The sequence below is a fragment of the Hyperolius riggenbachi genome, chromosome 12, assembly GCF_040937935.1.
Source record: "Hyperolius riggenbachi isolate aHypRig1 chromosome 12, aHypRig1.pri, whole genome shotgun sequence".
NCBI lineage: Eukaryota > Metazoa > Chordata > Amphibia > Anura > Hyperoliidae > Hyperolius > Hyperolius riggenbachi.
This window is the reverse complement of record NC_090657.1, coordinates 138,349,017-138,367,992: the sequence shown is the minus strand read 5'-3', so window position 1 is coordinate 138,367,992 and position 18,976 is coordinate 138,349,017. Positions and strand designations below refer to the sequence as shown.

Below are 18,976 nucleotides of genomic sequence, written 5' to 3'. Positions count from 1 at the left end.
ACGGGGCACTTGCCAGGGATGCCCTCTTTCCCTGGTGCTCTTTGCGCTGGCGATGGAGCCTCTGGCGGCGTTGCTCCGATCATCTAACGAAGTTGAGGGCCTGCGTCTGGGGAGCCTTGAGGAAAAGGTCTCCCTATACGCGGACGATTTACTTTTATATCTGGCTAACCCCCGTAGATCACTTGATATGGCTCTTCATTTGATTTCGGAGTTTGGCACCTACTCTGGACTGGTCATTAACTGGAGCAAATCTCTTTTATTGCCACTGGACCCATATCCTGCCATAGATCCCCCCCGCACATCCCTTGAAGGTGGTACCAAAACTAAAATATCTCGGCATTACTATTTCTTCCAACCCTCAGGAATTTTATGATCTCAACGTGGCCCCCACTGTAGACCTGGTTAGGGAAAAATTGCGTGCGTGGAAATCCCTTCCGATATCCCTCTTGGGTCGCAGCAACCTGTTCAAAATGTGTCCTGCCTAAGTTTTTATATTTATTCCGAAACACACCAATGGTCCTCCCGGCTCGTTTCTTCCAGGAAATGGATAAACTTTTAACCTCTTTTCTCTGGTCTCCCTCTTCGCCACGCGTTGCCTTGGGGAGTCTACAGCTTCCTGTCGATAGGGGTGGGATTGCACTTACTAACCTTAAACTTTATTACTGGTCAGCTGTTTTAGTCTCAATCTACTGGTGGTTCGCCCAGGCTTCAGACAACCCAGCTACGGTTCTGGAGGCAGCTATTTTGGGTTCGCCCCTAGCCCTCTCCAGCCTGCCTTTTAGGGGACCCAAAGCCCTTACCTCCCTGACTATGCCCATGGTCACAGCTGTTAAGGTATGGGAATCCGCAGGCTCTTTTCTGACCCAGCCAGGACAGTGGTCCCCACATACCCCCCCCCCCCTGTGGAACAACATTAAATTAAAAGAATTTCTAAGCATTCCGGATCCAGTGACATGGGCAGACAGGGGAGTGGTCAAGCTGCGGGATATAACAGAAGGCAACACAATTAGGCAATTCAGCGACCTGAAAGCCCAATACTCATTACCTAACCATATGCTCTTTCGCTACCTGCAATTGAGACATGCTTTTACAGTACAGTTTAGATCAGTTGACTTGAGAGTGCAATCCCACCCCTTGGAAAATCTACTATCTCACTCTGGTTTGACGGGGTTAGTATCACAAATGTATGCACTTTTGATGAACCACGTGGCAGGCACGGCTGTCAGACTCCTTGAGACCTGGCGAAAAGATATACCCAATCTTTCTGAGGAGGAGTGGATGGAAACCTTGGCCCACTTCATCTCCACCCCCATTGCAGCTAAACACAAGTTAATCTCCCTTAAATTCCTATACCGGGTATATCTCACCCCACACCGTCTTTCTAAAATGAGCAGGGGAGGGGAAATGTTGGCGCTGCCATGCAAACGATGCTGACTCACTCCACATCTTTTGGTCATGTACCCACATTCGACCCTTCTGGGAAGATGTGCATGATTTACTTTCATCCCTCTTTGAGGGGAAGGTTCCATACACAGCCACAGCTCTGCTCTTGGGCACCTTTGGGAAGACTTCCCTTTCGGAGAGAGGGGTCTTCTTGGCTCGCCTACTTTTGGTATATGCCAGGAGAGCCATCTCTTTGCAGTGGAAGAAGGCTGCTCCACCAACAATGTCAGAATTTAAGTCTGGAGTAAACGCTGACCTGCCTATTTATAAGTCCATCTATGAAAATGGAGGTTCACCTAAGAAATTCTACAAGACCTGGAAATGCTGGTTGTCATTTTTCAAAATTGACATTTAACGCCTACTCTCAATAATGCTCCTATTGTGAGATTGTGATTTGTACTATCTTCTGGGGGGAGGGGGGATCCAGGCTCTTTGGGGTAATGGGGGGGGGGGGGGGTCAAATGTTTTGTTTTTCTGTATGTACTTGAAAAACTCAATAAAATGTTTTACAAAAAAAAAAAAAAAGAAAAAAAGTCAAAATAATGGTTAAGTATTTTCTTGCTTGCTGGTGGCTTAAAAGGCATTTTGAGATGTGAGAATTCACGTAGGAGAAAACTTAGGTGAAAAAGTGAATTGCATATGGCCTAAGGGGCCTGATGCAATTCACTTTTTCTCCTGAGTTTTCTTTTCTCCTAGGAGAATATTTCATCTTCGATTTAAAATGACTTTCCAGCACTTTTCAACTAAAAATGTACCAAAAATGGTGAAAGTGATATCAAAAAATATTTTGAGCATGCTCTTGTAAGTAAATTGCCTTTTAAGCCACCAGCAAGAAAGTTTAAAAATATCACCTAGGAGAAAACTCAGGAGAAAAAGGGAATTGCATATGGCACCTTGTTTAGCACTTTATAAAGATTCATTGAACTCTATGAAGCTATGACCTGTGCTTTTGGATCTGTTCTGCACATTGCAGATCAATTTGGATTGAAACTCCCTTTAACTTCTCAACTGCATTTAGCAGAAATTAGTGTATGTGTAGATCACTTCTACAGGGTGTAGACTGGGTCAAAATTATCACGCATAGTCTTTGATTAAAAAAAATGCATGTGATGGAACAATTCTTGCATGATCAACTTCACTGAGCACTTGTTTGAATCCAGCCCAAGGCTGAATGCAAGAACCTTTCTGCACTTGTAAATTTACAGTGGTGGGTTACATAACGTGCATGTATAATATTGTCCCCTGTTTAACTCTCTAGTAAGGCCACATCTGGAATATGGAATTCAGTTCTGGGCACCACATTACAAAAAATATATTGCAGTTTTAGAGCAGGTGCAGAGACGAGCAACAAAATTGATACGTGGGATGGAAGGTCTCACTTACCAAGAAAGGTTAGATAAACTGGGTTTATTTAGTCTAGAGAAAAGACGCCTTAGAGGAGATGTAATTAACATGTATAAATACATCAGAGGACAATATAATAGCTTGGCGGATGAGCTTTTTGTCCCTAGGCCTTCTCAAAGGACTAGAGGACATGATCTGCGCATGGAGGGAAAACGTTTTAGCCATTTATTTAGGAAAGGGTTCTTTACAGTAAGAGTGATTAACCACTTACCGACCGCCCACTGCACAGGGGATCCTGCAAGGACCGCCGGTCCTTGTACAGGCATGGGCAGAGCGATCGCGTCATCCGTGAGGCGATCCTCCGCCGGGGGTTTAGCCTCCAGCTCGCCGGCCGCCTTCGCAGCGCGCGCGGGCGGAGGAATACAAATCTCCGCCGATCCATGCGTATAATATGCTTTGTAATGTATACAAAGCCTATTATACAGGCTGCCTCCTGCCCTGGTGGTCCCAGTCTCCGAGGGCCCACCAGGGCAGGCTGCAGCCACCCTAGTCTGCACCCAAGCACACTGATTCCCCCCCCCCTGCCCCCTGATCGCCCACAGCACCCCCCAGACCCCTGTTTGATAGTGACAGGGAGTGATTGCACCCAATCGCCCCCTAATCACCTATCTGTCGACACTTTTTTTTTTTTTATTCCCTAAACTGCCCCCTGCTCCCTCCTGATCACCCCCACCCCTCAGATTCTCCCCAGACCCCCCCAGTGTACTGTATGCCTCTATCCCCCCTGTAATAACCCACTGATCACCTGTCAATCACCCATCAATTAGCCCCTAACCTGCCCCTTGCGGGCAATCTGATCACCCACCCACACCAATAGATCGCCCGCAGATCCGACGTCAGATCACCCCCCAAGTGCATTATTTACATCTGTTCTCTACCCTAAACATCCACTAATTGCCCATCAATCACCCCCTATCACCACCTGTCACTGTTACCCATCAGATCAGACCCTAATCTGCCCCTTGCGGGCACCCAATCACCCACCTACACGCTCAGATTGCCCTCAGACCCCCCCCTTTTCTCTAATTGTCGTCCGGGACAACCTGAGATCCGGTCCTGCCCAGGATCTGTGGAAACACACCAACAAGAAGTTTAAAAGCCCCCGCCCACCCTCCATCCTCAGTTCATCTGTGTTTCCGTGACGGAAACACCTAAAGGAAGCAAGCTCCCGTTTGTTGTTTTGCTGGTACTCACCAGAGGGTGAGTCTTTTTCCCAGAGGAGGTCGAGGACGGCGGTGAGGCGTATAGGAGGTAACGCGGACCTCCTCTAAAGATATTTGCAGCAGAGTATTTGGCCTCCGTGCGGAGTGTGGCCAGAATACCTTCCCTTCCTCCGTCAGACGCCGGCTCTGCAAGGCGCATCCGGTCTGACAGCCAATCCATGTGGGGAAGTGACGTGCAGTGCGGAAAGACGTCACGCGGCTAAAGGAGGGGGCGGACTTCGGAGAGCCAGGAAGTTGAAACAGCGTGTTCCCAGCGTCTCCACGAGTGCACTGCTAAGCAGAGAGGATGTCGCAGCCTCAGCCGCAGCAGCCGACACAACAGCGGGAGGCAGCTGCGGCGGCCAAATACTCTTCCCAGGTGCAGCCATCTGGGTCTGGGGTGGTAAGTCCTCCAGTGGAGGATGTGTATATTTTTTTTTTTTTATATCCCCTCAGAATGGCAGGTCTCATTGGATGTCTTATGTCTTTTGTTTTCTAGGCAAGGACTGAGCCCAAAGTTACTGCACCACCTAAATATAAAAGATGTGGTTTATGTAACACAAAAATTGCCCTAGAAACCCCTAGGAATATTTGTCAGGCCTGCACTGACGCTATAGTGGTTTCTGAGACTTCTAATATTTTGAAGGGAGTAATGGAGTCAGTTAATAAAAACATGCAGGAAACTTTGGATAAATTTAAGGAAAGTTTTTTTTTTGTTCCACCTTCTGCGGATCCTCTTCCAGGTCCTTCCAATATTGCTATCTCCCACCCTTCCATTATTCCTGATATATTAGGGGTTGAGGAGGAGGGGGAAAGAGAGGAGGAGGGGGAGGATTTATCGGAGAATGTCACAGGAGGAAGGAGAGCAGCCGGGATTAGAGGGAGAGGAAACAGTTAAAACTCCCAGATTTTTATTTTCTCCTGATGAGTCTTCTGAATTGCTTAAAGCTGTGTATGTTACAGAGCAAATTAAGGAGACAGTTCCTGAGCTTACCCCTCAGGATCAGGTTTATTCAGGCCTGGGTCAGTCTACGGGTAGGGTATTTCCTATCCATAAAACTCTGCAGGAAATCATTACATCCCAGTGGCACAATCCAGAGAGGCCCTTGTTTATCCCTAAATCGGCAAAAAGAAAATTCCCTTTTTCACAGTCAGAGATTGATAAGTGGACTAAATGCCCTAAGTTAGATGCGTCCCTATCCAAATATTCCAAAGATTCGGACTTATCCTTTGAGGATGCAGGAGTCCTTCAGGATGTGATGGATAAAGTAGATTCACTCCTTAAAGCATAGGAATCTGCTGCGTTTGGCTTCATCCCAGGCATTTCAGCCACCTGTATTTCCCGTAATCTTAGAATATGGATGGACAATTTGGTTGAGCAAATTTCTAAAGGAGTTCCATTAAAAAATTATGCAGCCTCGCTTCCGGTACTCCTTAAAGCGGTAGCCTTTTTAGCCAACACGGTTACAGAACTTATTCGCGTATCAGCCCGTACGACAGCACTTGTAAATTTGGCTAGAAGGGCAGTGTGGCTGAAAACCTTGGAAGGGGACCAGACATCCAAAAACAGATTATGTGCTATTCCATTTGAAGGTTACCTTCTTTTTGGCACAGGTTTAGAGGAAGTGCTTTCCCGTTCGGCCGAAAAGGGGAAACTATTCCCAAATAAGAAGAAAATCTTTAAGGGTAAGAGACCTTTAGTCCCTAAAAGACAGGATTCTGAGCTAACAAAAATAGGAATGTGCAGAGGAAATGGTCCTTTCCGAAAGGGAGAGGTAGAGGGGGATTCACTCTTGGGAAGACTGATTTTCCCCCCCCCCCCCCCCCCCCCCAAGCCAGGTAAATGACGTTCTTCCAGTAGGGGGCAGACTTCTTTATTTTCGGTTAGAATGGGAGAAGTTGAATCCCAATCCGTTTGTTTTACAAATTATAAAGCAGGGCTGTCGCCTGCAGTTTTCTGTCAAGCCCCCTCAGAGGAGATTTGTGAATCCAATTCCGAAAGATCCGGCAAAGGCCAGGGGTTTGGAATTGGAAATTCAAAGACTTCTAGAGAAAAGAGTGATTGTTCATGTTCCCCAGGAAGAGGTATTCCAGGGATACTACTCCCACGTATTTCTAGTAAAGAAAGCCACCGGGGAGTTCAGGTTTATTTTAAACCTAAAATCTCTCAATCTGTTTCTGACTTACAAGAAATTCAGGATGGACAGTATATATTCAGTGAGGTCTCTATTGCAAGGCAAGAAATTGTTTGTCTCCATAGACCTTCAAGACGCCTATCTGCACATTCCGATTTTTGCAGCACATCAAAAAAATTGAGGTTCGCAATCAGAGCGCCCTCCTACATTCGTCAATTTCAGGCACTTCCATTTGGAATAGCGTCAGCCCCGCGGGTATTCACCAAGGTGCTAGCAGAGGTAATGAAAGAATTAAGGTTTCGGGGACTCTCGATTGCAAATATTAGAAGATCGTCCAAGTATGGGACAGAGACAGAGGCTCTAGTCAAAACCCACAGAGATATTGTAATCAACACACTGTGTCAAGCAGGTTGGATTGTGAATTACACCAAGTCGTTTCTAAATCCGACCCAGGAAATTACTTTTCTAGGTTACAGAATCAATTCACTAGAAAGGAAGATCTTTCTGCCATCAGAAAAGATTGTAAAGATACAGTCAGAGATAAACAGTTTGTCTGAAAGATGATGTCTCTTGGCTGATCAGATTATGAGAGTATTGGGTCTATTTTCAGCATCAATTCCAGCAGTCACTTGGGCCCAATCACATGGGAGAGATCTTCAGGCTCTCCTCCTTTCAAATTGGGACAAATCCAAGGAGTCCTTGGATCTACAATTTCAATCCCGAACTCAGTCAAAATCAGTTTAAGATGGTGGTTAAGCCAACAGAACTTGGAGAAGGGGAGATTCTGGAGGCAAAACGATCCAGTAAAGATTTTTACGGACGCAATTTCTTGGGGCTGGGGAGCAACAGCATTGGGCAATCATGCCCAGGGAAGTTGGTCCCAGTCCGTCAGCAGGAAGTCGTCCAACTTCAGAGAACTTCTGGCAGTTCAGAGAGCTCCTATTTTCAGTCTCTAATAGAAGAGAATCATGTTCAGATTTTTTCAGACAATATCACGACGGTGGCGTATCTCTCAAAGCAGGGGGGTACGAGATCAAGCAAACTCATGTCTCTCTGCTCGGAGATTCTCGAATGGATAGAACCTCGGGTTCTATCCCTATCGGCAGTCCACATAAAGGGGATCCTCAATGTGGAGGCGGACTTCTTGAGCCATCAGGAGGTGAATCCATCAGAATGGGAACTTCATCCCGGGTTTTTCAGCTGATAACAGAAAGATTCGGATTTCCGGAAATAGATCTCTTCGCATCCCCAAAAAACGCAAAAGTAGCGAATTTCTTCTCTCTCCACAGGTGCCAGAGGTCTCTGGGGTTGGATGCACTCAGTCTGCCATGGGGGTTCAAGCTGTGCTATGCTTTTCCTCCGACTCTGCTGCTCCCTCAGGTGCTAGGGAAACTTCAAAAAGAAAAAGTGAAATTAATTCTAATAGCTCCTCAATGGCCAAAAAGACCATGGTATGCAACAATGTTGAAGTTGTCAGTGGAACCTCAGTTTCCTCTGCCGTTGTGTCCAGATCTTTTGATTCAGGGCCCGCTCTCGCATCCCAAGCCACAATTATTCAATCTGGCAGCCTGGATCCTAAAAGGGTAATTCTTAGAAAAGTCTTTCAGAAAAAGTGATCGAGACACTTATGAAATGTAGAAAGCCGGTAACGCAGAAGATTTACCGTGAAGTTTGGAAAGTGTATTTGTCATGGTGTGACTCTTATAATAAAAATCATATGCTATCTAGCTGTTCTGGATTTTCTCCAGGACTGCTTTGACATGAAGCTAGCGCCAAGTAATCTCAAGGTTCAGTGTTCAGCTCTAGCCATTCTTCTAGACAGGCATTTAGCTCAGGAAGAATTGGTCAGGAATTTCTTTAAAGCTTTACAGAGGTCAACTCCGGTGAAGCAAGATATTTTTCCGCAATGGGATTTATCTCTAGTCCTGAATAGTTTTATGAAAAGCCCTTTTGAACCCATTGAGGATATTGATATTAAGTTTTTGACGCTTAAAATAACTTTTCTCATTGCAATCACATCTGCCAGGCGCTTAGGTGATTTACAAGCTCTTTCCATTAAAGATCCTTTCCTAATTATTTGTCCTGACAGCATCAGACTCTGGTTAGACCCAGCTTATTTGCCAAAGATGTCTTCAGAGTTCCATAGATCTCAAGAAATTATCCTTCCCTCCTTCTGCACTAAACCTGCGGGACCCAGGGAGGAGGGGTTCCATTGTTTAGACGTCAGACGTTCCTTACTAACCTATCTCTCCAGATCAAGAGAATTTAGAAAATCTAGTAATCTGTTAGTATTATTTTCAGGGAAGAATAGGGGCCAGCAAGCATCTAGACAGACCATCGCAAGATGGATTAGACAGATGATAGCATTGGCTTATGAGAGTAGTGATTGTCCCCTACCACCTAACATTAAAGCCCATTCAACCCGTTCTTTATCCACATCATGGGCAGAAAGGGCAGGAGCTACCATTCAACAGATTCGTCAAGCGGCAACTTGGTCGAGTGCATCTACTTTCATCAAACACTACAGAGTGGATGTGTTAGCTCAGCAGGATCAGTCGTTTGGCAGAAAGGTGCTCCAAGCAGTGGTCCCTCCCTAGGTGAGACGTTTGTCTTAAGACTTCTTGCCAATCTCTCAGGTTGTCCCGGATGACAATTAGAGAAAGACTCCTATTAGACCGACCGGTAATGGAGTTTCTGGTTGTCATCCGGGACAACGTCTATAACCCTTCCCTTCTCCTGTCTCGCACCTTTCTCTGTTAAAAGCAGGATCACAGGGTATTATCTTAACCTCCTGGGGGATACAATAATATCGCCAGGGGGCGACGCAGCACATTTTTTTTAAAAATGTTTTTGTTTTGTTTTTTTAAATCATGAAGCTAGCCTAGCGCTAGCTACATGATAGCCGCTGTGCAGCGGCATCCCCCCACCCCCTCCGATCGCCTCCGGCAATCAAAGCAAACAGGAAATCCCGTTCAGAATGGGATTTCCTTTTTGGCTTCCCCCGTCGCCATGGCGACGATCGGGATGACGCCATCGACTTCGTGACGTCAGAGGGAGTCCCAATCCACCCCTCAGCTCTGCCTGGCACTGATGCGCGGCGGGTAGCGGCGTATCAGCGCGGAGCGGCTGCGATCGGGTATATACACGCAGCTAGCAAAGTGCTAGCTGCGTGCAACGAAAAAAAATTATGCAAATCGGCCCACAAGGGCCTGAGAAATCCTCTGTGGCGGCTTAGCCCCGAGCTCAGCTCGGGATTATCCCCCAGAGGGTTAATAGTCACTTATAGGTGTCTAAATTTCTTCCTTCATCTTGGTGTTTCTAGTCTGTTTACTTCCAGACGCACTGAGGATGGAGGGTGGGCGGGGGCTTTTAAACTTCTTGTTGGTGTGTTTCCACAGATCCTGGGCGGGACCGGATCTCAGGTTGTCCCAGATGACAACCAGGAACTCCATTACCGGTAGGTCTAATAGGAGTCTATCAATTCGCCAGTGCATTATTTACATCTGTTCTTCCCTGTAATAACCCACTGATCATCTGTCAATAACCTGTAAATCACACATTTGGTTTCCAGACTACTCACGGTTTTGGGCCTGTAAAATGCCAGGGCGGTATAGGAACCCCACAAGTGACCCCATTTTAGAAAAGACACCCCAAGGTATTCTGTTAGGTGTATGACGAGTTCATAGAATTTATTTTTTGTCAAGTTAGCGGAAAATGACACTTAGCGGAAATTGATTTTATTTTGTCACAAACTTGTGACAAAAAATAAATTCTTCTATGAACTCACCATACTCCTAACGGAATACCTTGGGGTGTCTTCTTTCTAAAATGGGGTCATTAGTGGGGTTCCTATACTGCCCTGGCATTTTAGGGGCCCTAAACCGTGAGGAGTAGTCTTGAAACAAAAATGACCTGTGAAATCCTAAAGGTACTCATTGGAGTTTGGGCCCCTTAGCGCAGTTAGGGTGCAAAAAAGTGCCACACATGTGGTATCGCCGTACTCAGTAGTATGTGTTTTGGGGTGTATTTTTACACATACCCATGCTGAGTACGGCAATACCACATGTGTGGCACTTTTTTTGCAGCCTAACTGCGCTAAGGGGCCCAAACTCCAATGAGTACCTTTAGGATTTACAGGGGTGCTTACAATTAGGCACCCCCCAAAATGCCAGGACAGTAAACACACCCCACAAATTGAATACCTTGAAGTGTCTACTTTCCAAAATGGGGTAATTTGTGGGGTGTGTTTACTGTCCTGGCATTTTGGGGGGTGCCTAATTGTAAGCACCCCTGTAAATCCTAAAGGTACTCATTGGAGTTTGGGCCCCTTAGCGCAGTTAGGGTGCAAAAAAGTGCCACACATGTGGTATTGCCGTACTCAGCATGGGTATGTGTAAAAATACACCCCAAAACACATACTACTTCTGAGTACGGCGATACCACATGTGTGGCACTTTTTTGCACCCTAACTGCGCTAAGGGGCCCAAACTCCAATGAGTACCTTTAGGATTTACAGGGGTGCTTACAATTAGGCACCCCCCAAAATGCCAGGACAGTAAACACACCCCACAAATTACTCCATTTTGGAAAGTAGACACTTCAAGGTATTCAGAGAGGAGCATAGTGAGTCCGTGGCAGATTTCATTTTTTTTTCTTGTCACAAACTGTCATTTTCTGCTAACATGTGACAAAACATTTCTATGAACTCACTATGCCTCTCAGTGAATACTTTGGGATGTCTTCCTTCCAAAATGGGGTCATTTGGGGGGTATTTATACTATCCAGGAATTCTAGCCCCTCATGAAACATGACAGGTGGTCAGAAAAGTCAGAGTTGCTTGAAAATGGGAAAATTCACTTTTTGCACCATAGTTTGTAAACGCTATAACTTTTACCCAAACCAATAAATATAGACTGGGTTTTTTTTTTTTAATCAAACATTTGTCCACATTTTTCGTGCTGCATGTATAAGGAAATTTTACTTTATTATATTCATCAAAAGAGACATGAATTTTGTCAAAAAAATAACTTTCTGTGCTGTCATTTTTCAAATAAAGTAAAAATCGCAGCAGCAATCAAATAGCACCAAAAGAAAGCTTTATTAGTGACAAGAAAAGGAGCCAAAATTCATTTAGGTGGTAGGTTGCATGAGTGAGCAATAAACCATGAAAGCTGCAGTGGTCTGAATGGAAAAAAAGTCTGGTCCTTAAGGGGGGTAAAGCCCTACGGTCCTCAAGTGGTTAAGATGTGGAATGCATTGCCACAGGAAGTCGTTATGGCAAACTCTACCTGCATTTAAAGGGGGCTTAGATGCTTTCCTTGCGTTGACATCCATGGCTACAATTACTAGGTAATGCCTAATGATGGGTATCCAGGGATTTTATCTGATTGCCATCTGGAGTCGGGAAGGAATTTTTCCCTTTAGGGGCTAATTGGACCATGCCTTGTAAGGGTTTTTTCGCCTTCCTCTGGATCAACAGGGATATGTGAGGGAGTAGGCTGGTGTTGTACTTTATACTGGTTGAACTCTATGGACGTATGTTTTTTTTTTTTTTCAACCAAAATAACTATGAAACTATGTAACATGTTTCGAGTGTACAGCAATGGAGTCTGGACATAGACTTTAATACAAAGGTGCATGCAGTGAGTTACAATAACACAATCTGTTCCAAAGCAGAGAGGTGAACAGGCCCATAGAATTGTATGGGTGGTGAGTTGATCTACAGAATTATTGTGCGTTGAAAGTACATTTGTGGTGTTTTGACTCTGGCTTGAAAAGTCACAGCTGGAACGTGTGTACAGCCAGCAAAGGCTAATGGTCTTTTTGGGAGGTTTTTTTTTTTTTTTTTTTTTTTTTTTTTAATTTTATTTTTTTTTTCTCCGCTTCTGGTTTCCTTAAATTCAGTGGCGTAGCTAAGGAGCTGTGGGCACCGATGCGAGTTTTACAATGGGGCCCCCCAGGCACTCTATACATAACAATTAATACGGCGCACCAAAACCTGCCAATGGCAACTACAGTGTCAGAGGTGCAAGAAGGGGATGGGGAAGAGCTTGTTAATGTTTACCACTATTCAATGTATATATAGAAGTGATTATTATGAGCACAGGACCAATAGAGAACTAATACTGTAGTTGAGGGAGGGCCCTTCGGGGCCCCTCTGACCCAAGGGCCCCGATGCGGTCGCTACCGCTGCACCCCCTATTACTACGCCCCTGCTTAAATTCTATCTTGCAAGGATTTCCTTACATTCTACCTTTCTGACCCCCACTCTCTGTTTAGCTGCAGGTAAAGCGTCGGCCGTGGCTCTACTCTGATGGAGACCAGCAGCAGATTGGTGGATTTGTGAAGGAGTTTTCCAACCTGACCTTCCTAACTATCAAGGTATTGTAAGCATTTAGAGCCAGCTTTACATGTTACTCATACGATTGTGAGAAGCATTTTCCTGCATTGAAGGCTAAAGCCTGTCTGCTTCCAGCTTCATAAAAGGAGATTTAAGTCTTCCAATTACAGAAGTGTCTAAAGAAAGATCACCTTCCTGTCACCCTGGATATCCTCTCAGTCCCTTCAGTGTGCTTACAAGCATGAAAAGGGGGACAGACTATGGGGCAATAGTAAAACTTAGTCCTTGCTGCCTGCTGATGGGTATTCAGCTAGCCCCAAATAGGCAGCTAACGCCAGTTTGCTTTTTAATGGCTAAAAAGCCTGAAAAGGCCGCCCCCCCCCCCCCCCCCCCGATCCACGCTACAGGCCGTTTCCAGTAGCGTGGACTGGGGGGAAGCTCTAGAACTGCGCATGTTAGTGGAGGCAGTAGAGCCCGATGAATCATGATATAGTAAACAGTCTCCAGGTCCATGCTCCTGTTCATACATCAGAGTTTACTAGAAGGAGATTCTACTGTATTGTGTATCATGGATCAAGGGTCAATTTAAAGAATTTAAGTACAGGGATCTAGAATTATAGTGCATCCCGGTCTATAATTGATATTACCTTTTATTCATGATTTGTTTACTTATGTCTGTCTTTTGCTATCCACTGACCCTGTTCTGTCTCCACAGGGAGCTGGTCACATGGTACCAACTGACAAGCCCAATGCTGCCTTCATGGTGTTCAGTCGATACATAAAAAATGAGCCGTTTTAGACTGGAATAGCTGCTTCCCTGCACTTATTTACTGACTGTGGACCACAAGTATCATGATGGATGTGGACTCACACTGCTATGATGGTGGACTATTACATAGTAATTCTGTGCTCTCACAATCATTACTGTTACATAGGACTTTTATCTTCTCTAAAATCAGCCAGTTAGTGTGACAGTGAAACGGATGGTGACTGAAATTTGCTTGTAATGGGGGGATCCTTAGTACTGTTTAGGATGTACTGCTGAACTGCAGGAAAATACTATATGGCAGCCTGAATTGCATTGCAGTACAGACCCAGAATTGCAGTACTGCTGTTTCCCTCCAAACAAAAAAAATGGTTTGGTTTGTTTTCCCATAACACTAATAATTGAGGAAACCCAATTTGCAAATCCCCTCTAACTCTAGGAGGGTGGTTTTATAATGTGTAAAACCTTCTGAGGCCTGGAACCCACTAGGAGTGCTTTTCTGAGTACTTTGATTTGAATAACTCTTGCTAATGTAATGCTATGGGTGTGATCCCAATGCTCTTTCTGGATCTGTGGAGATTTGCTACCTGAACTGGAAGTACAAAAGAAGCATTTTTCCATGGATTGTAGATGGTCAGCTTATTCTGTATTTTCACCTCATCTGTTTCACTCTAAAAAGGACCGTTACTATGGTCGCACTAAAGGTTTGATATAAGAAGCATTACACTGGCAGCTAATTTTCCTGATTTTTTTTTTTTCCCGGTTTTTGCCTTTCTCTTCTCTCCCTCTCTGTGCTTAGATCTATACATCTGTGCTAGCCTCCACAATTTCAGGTTGCCAATTGGCAGAACACTGTTAGGCTCTGTATGTGCTGCTGCTTCACAGCTTTGTGGTGGTTTGAGTTGTTTTAAAGGCTTTAAAATTGTATCTTACCTAGATGAGGCTTCTTGCTTGCTAAAATGTCATTTGTGACATTCAGCTCCGTTCACTGCGGAGAGGTCACTTAGCACCACTCTACCTAATCGTCCTTACGCCTGAGGGGAACTGGTTTCTTCTTTCCCTAAAGCTGCTTTTATCTTCTTGCCTTTTTACATGTTCACTGTAGAATTTGTATGTCTTAGATGTGTGGTTTAAGAGCCAGCTGCTTCCTCTGTGGTCATGGTGAGAACCCATGGAGAAGCATGTGATCAGTTTGGATATGATTTGCTGGATATGATTTGATAGTTATGATCATGTGCAGAATATGATCACAGCTTTGCAAATCAGCTGATCAAACAAATCGCATGCTTCTCCATGAGTTTGAGACATGACCCTCACTATTCCTCTGTGACCACTGTTGAATGAGCGATTAAACAAATTTGTTTTTTTTGTTTTTTTTTTTTCTTCCTTATCGATGTATTACCCATTTGTGATGTCACTGAAATTTGCACTCACGAAGACTTGTTTTTTAAAAAAGCTTGAAATTGATTTGATAAAATGTCTATAAAGCTTACATATTTGTATTCCTGTTATTTGAGTTTGAGAATGGGAGCTTGAAAAAAAAGTTAGAATGCCATATGAAATGTAACTGAAAGAGGGCTAAAACCAGCCCACTGACAGACTGACCTATACGCGTGCCAAGCAGTTCCAAGACTACTTCCTGCCAGTACAATTTCCGTTCCAATTTAAAGGCAGCCAAATTGCAGCAGTAGTAAGACCAATGCGTGCTAGGAGCTGCCACGCCACGTGTTACAGGGCGGCAGAGACTGCGATATGTCAATTCAGAGCACAGCTGCAGCTGAACTCAGTGCTGAGTGACAGCGCTGTAACTCAGATCTAACGAGCACCAGCAGGAGAGCAGCTGGAGCCTAAGAGGTAACTAACTTCCTATGTAGCTGTCACACTCCTAGGAATCCATATGTTTAGTCAGAATACCCCATGAGGAAATGGACGAGAGAATCCTCTTCCCGACAGGTTTCAGTTTCCTTTTTTCAGAAGAGCTCCCTGGAAGCAGTGGCACAGTCCAACTACCAGAATAGTGGCTTATGAAAAGCGCTCCCTGGAATAGGACTTATACAGAAATGCATGCCAGCCAGCCTACTCATGAGTCAATCGACTAGTAGGACAAAAACAGTAAAATTCTCTGGTTAATGTACACCTTATACTGTAAGTGTCATGACAATCTTTTACTAATTTACATTGTGGACTGAACCCTGGAGGTCATTGGTTATGCTTTGATACAATTACATAGCCATGTAGCCACATGCCCTCAGAACACATATTCCCTAGATGTATGTGGGGCGCATGGCTGATTTGAGAGGCAGGTACTTTTTGATAAAATGACTCCCTTTATCTGGGGGCAACATAGCTAATTGATTCTGATATTTGGAATCTCATGACCAGTTAAAATGTTTTGCTGTATGCTAGGCTGGAAACTACCTTTTACCTGGAAGATCAGTGTCAGTTTATTTATTTTTTTAAGGATGATTAGAATTCATAACAGGTAATCACTTTTTCATCCTCCTAACAAAAGAAATGGTTCTCGGGTGAATAGTTTTGAGGACTTTTTTATATTGCTCATAATTGCAAAATTCAACTCTGGCACATCCTGTGTTCAGATATAGACCTTTATCTGTAAGAACATATTCCGTATAGCAATAACTAGTTCAAAATGGTCTAATCCCATCAAATACTAAGCACATAAAGCAATGGGGTAGAATATATGGCTGCAAAATGCAAATGAATAGCAATTCCAGCACCAAGCCTTCAATCCTAGGCCCTGTTCACACTCAGAACCACAATCGCTTAGGGCCTTTTCACACCAGAGGACTTTTTCGGCGTTAACGCCACAGCCGAAGTTGGCATTTTCCAAGGTAAAATGAAAGTCCATAGACTTTCATTTTACCTTTCACATCGGCGTTTTGGAGCGTTGCGTTTCAACGCTCCCAGGAGCTTTTTCAGGGCTGTTTACAGCCGAAGTTGGCTGTTGGCGTTTTCCATTGCCTATCATTGAAACGCCAACTTCAGCATTTTCAAAGCGTTTTACAGCTGACTTGTTCACTTATTTTTATAGAGGGAAAAAGACGTTTTCATATGAGCTGTAGAACGCTTTGAAAACGCTATGTATTGGCGTTAAGCAAAAGGCTGAGTTTCAGCTTTTTCTACCGCAGCCTCTAGTGTGAAAGCCCTAAAGTGATTGCCGTTTTACATTGCTATTTTCATGATTCTCATTCCAGTGAATGAGAATTGCAACACAATCGCAGGGGAAATTCTGCTGATCGCAGACGTGCCGCATGCAGCAATTGCAAACGTGCAGCAGTAGACACAGTATGAGTAATCCAGCGCTGCAGCGCTTAACTGATGGCTGGTGATTGGCAAAGCTTGAAACGCGGGCTGAAAGTGCTTGAGTGAGAATGAGGCCTTACTGATGAGCAGTTGGGGTGTTGGCGTAAAGCTAGCCACACACCAGATTATCTTATTTGAGAATATTGGTTAGTAAATACTTTAATAAACCTCTTCTATGGTACTGTAATCCCCCTGCAGTCACTGTATATCCCCCTGCAGTATAATTTTTTTTAAAGAAATATTTATGAACTGTTTTAGATAATCACTTTTTATAATCTGCTAGATTCCCACATATTTTTTGGGAGAAATTGAAACATTCTACTCAACTCCTATACATCGCTGTGTCCATTTACATACATCTGCAAATAAGTTAAAGCCATTTGAAGTAAATTTATAGCAACCCATGATACCCTAGTATCAGCATGCCAGCCATCGCAAGTCCTGCGCATGCGTGGTTCTCCTAAGACTCAACTGCGCATGTGCAGGAGAGGACTTTTAATGTTCCCATTCACTTGCATTAAAATCCCAGTAAAACTGCCACACTTTTTTACTGTGATTTTAATGTACCGGTATTTTTAAAAAACTCTCCAAAAGCATAGTCAAAAAAAGCACTGTGTGGCTACAGCCTAAATTTGTCGGCATGGCAGTTGTTGTTCGGTTGCAGGAGGGATATAAGGGCTGCTGGGGAAATTGTCTTGAACTGAAAGTGCCGAGCAGGGTGGGGAAGGCATCACTCTGCTGGCCCCCAATGGTTGTTACTGTGCACTTGGCTTACTTGCAGAGCCCTGAGCAAAAAGCTGTATTGCCAGGCCTGCACAGCTTAATGCAGCAGTGCTGGCATTGTGAGGTACTCTGTTCAGGTCAGACAATGGGGCCAAATGGTTTTGTGGGCGAAAATGTTGGCTGTTGTGTTTATGTTGGGAACACTTTCTAATTACTAGTTTGAGGATCACTTTACTCATTTCCTCTCCCTGATTTACATTCTGACATTTATCACATGACATTTTTACTGCTGTCAGGTGAGGTTACTGTATGTAGCTGCTGCTTGCTTTTTTGGCAGTTGGAAATGGCTGTAAACAGCAACTTTCCATGATGCAACAAGGTTTAAAGACATGAAACTGCCAGGACCATCCTCAGTTCCCTGTGGGAGGAGTTTCACCACAATATCAGCCATACAGAGGAATAGATTTTTCATGTAAAAGGAGGTATCGACTACTGATTGGGATGAAGTTCAATGGCCATGGTTTCTATTTAATGTTAATAGGAACTGCATTTAAAAAAAAAAATGAAGCAAATACTGGAGAGGGAAGGCTCTAGGTTGTATAGAGCCCCCCCCCCCCCCGTTTCAATCCCCCGCCGAAAGGGTATTTGGAAGTCTTCGGGAGCCGTGTCCTCCCAAAGACGTGCGGCTCCATACTGCACAGGCGTGAGCGTGCTTGTGCAGTACAGTGCCGCCCTTCTTCAGGAGCACTCGGGCTCCCTGAAGACTTCTGAAGCCTCCTTTGACTAAATTAGTCAAATACTGCTTTACCTGGCCAAATACTGCTACCGGGCGAACCAGCACCGGAACGACGGGACCAGGAGAGGAGCTGTAAGGCTCTATAGGACCCAGAGCCTTCCCTCTCCTTGGGTAAGTATCTATCTCTTTTTTTTTTTTTTTTTTTTTTGTGGTTTCAATTCACTTTAAAGGGAACTTTAACTGAGAGGGATATGGCTGTTTCCTTTTAAACAATACCAGTTGCCTGGCAGTCTTGCTGATCTATTTAGTTGCAGTAGTGGCTGAATCGCACACCTGAAACAAGCATGCAGCTAATCCAATCTGACTTCAGAGCGCCTGATCTGCATACTTGTTGAGGGGCTGTGGCTAAAAGTATTAGACACAGGATCAGCAGGATGCCAGGCAACTGGTATTAATTTTTTTTTAAAAAGGAAAATCCATATCGTTCTCAGTGTAGGTTCCCTTTAATAAATTGACAATATAACACACAATACAATCTTTACAAAAATTGAAGAAATTTTCCAGCATTCTGGATCAATAATAAAAAGCTTTTTCTTTCGATTGGATTTCCAGTTTGATTGATTTTTTTTTTTTTTGTGTGCCAATCATGTTTATTGAATTGATGTTAAATTGGATCATTTTATTATATCGTGTATGGGCACCTTAACTGCCTAATGACTGTGTCATGCCAATTGGCGTCAGGTCCTGAAGCCCTGTATTGTGGGTGATAGTGCACATCGCCCAGCATCCTTTGCGGCCCCCTTCGTCATCCACTCGCCGGCTAATTGGCATGGCCGGCGGTGATTATCAATTCCGCACTTAATGCGTATAATACACAAAATGTGTATTATACAGGCTGCCTCC

The 18,976-nt window shown here is 44.3% G+C and overlaps 1 protein-coding gene across 2 annotated transcripts in view; it reads left to right on the top strand.

Annotated features, from left to right (window-relative positions):
* CTSA (cathepsin A) overlaps positions 1 to 14,782 on the top strand; it is a 70,271-nt gene extending 55,489 nt beyond the window's left edge. For both annotated transcript variants that reach the window (XM_068264510.1, XM_068264511.1), the window contains exons 14-15: positions 12,464 to 12,565; positions 13,240 to 14,782. In XM_068264510.1, the coding sequence (XP_068120611.1) occupies positions 12,464 to 12,565; positions 13,240 to 13,323 (186 nt within the window). In that variant the 3' untranslated portion in view covers positions 13,324 to 14,782. The remainder of the gene's footprint in view (positions 1 to 12,463; positions 12,566 to 13,239) is intronic.
* The last annotated feature ends 4,194 nt before the right edge of the window (positions 14,783 to 18,976 follow it).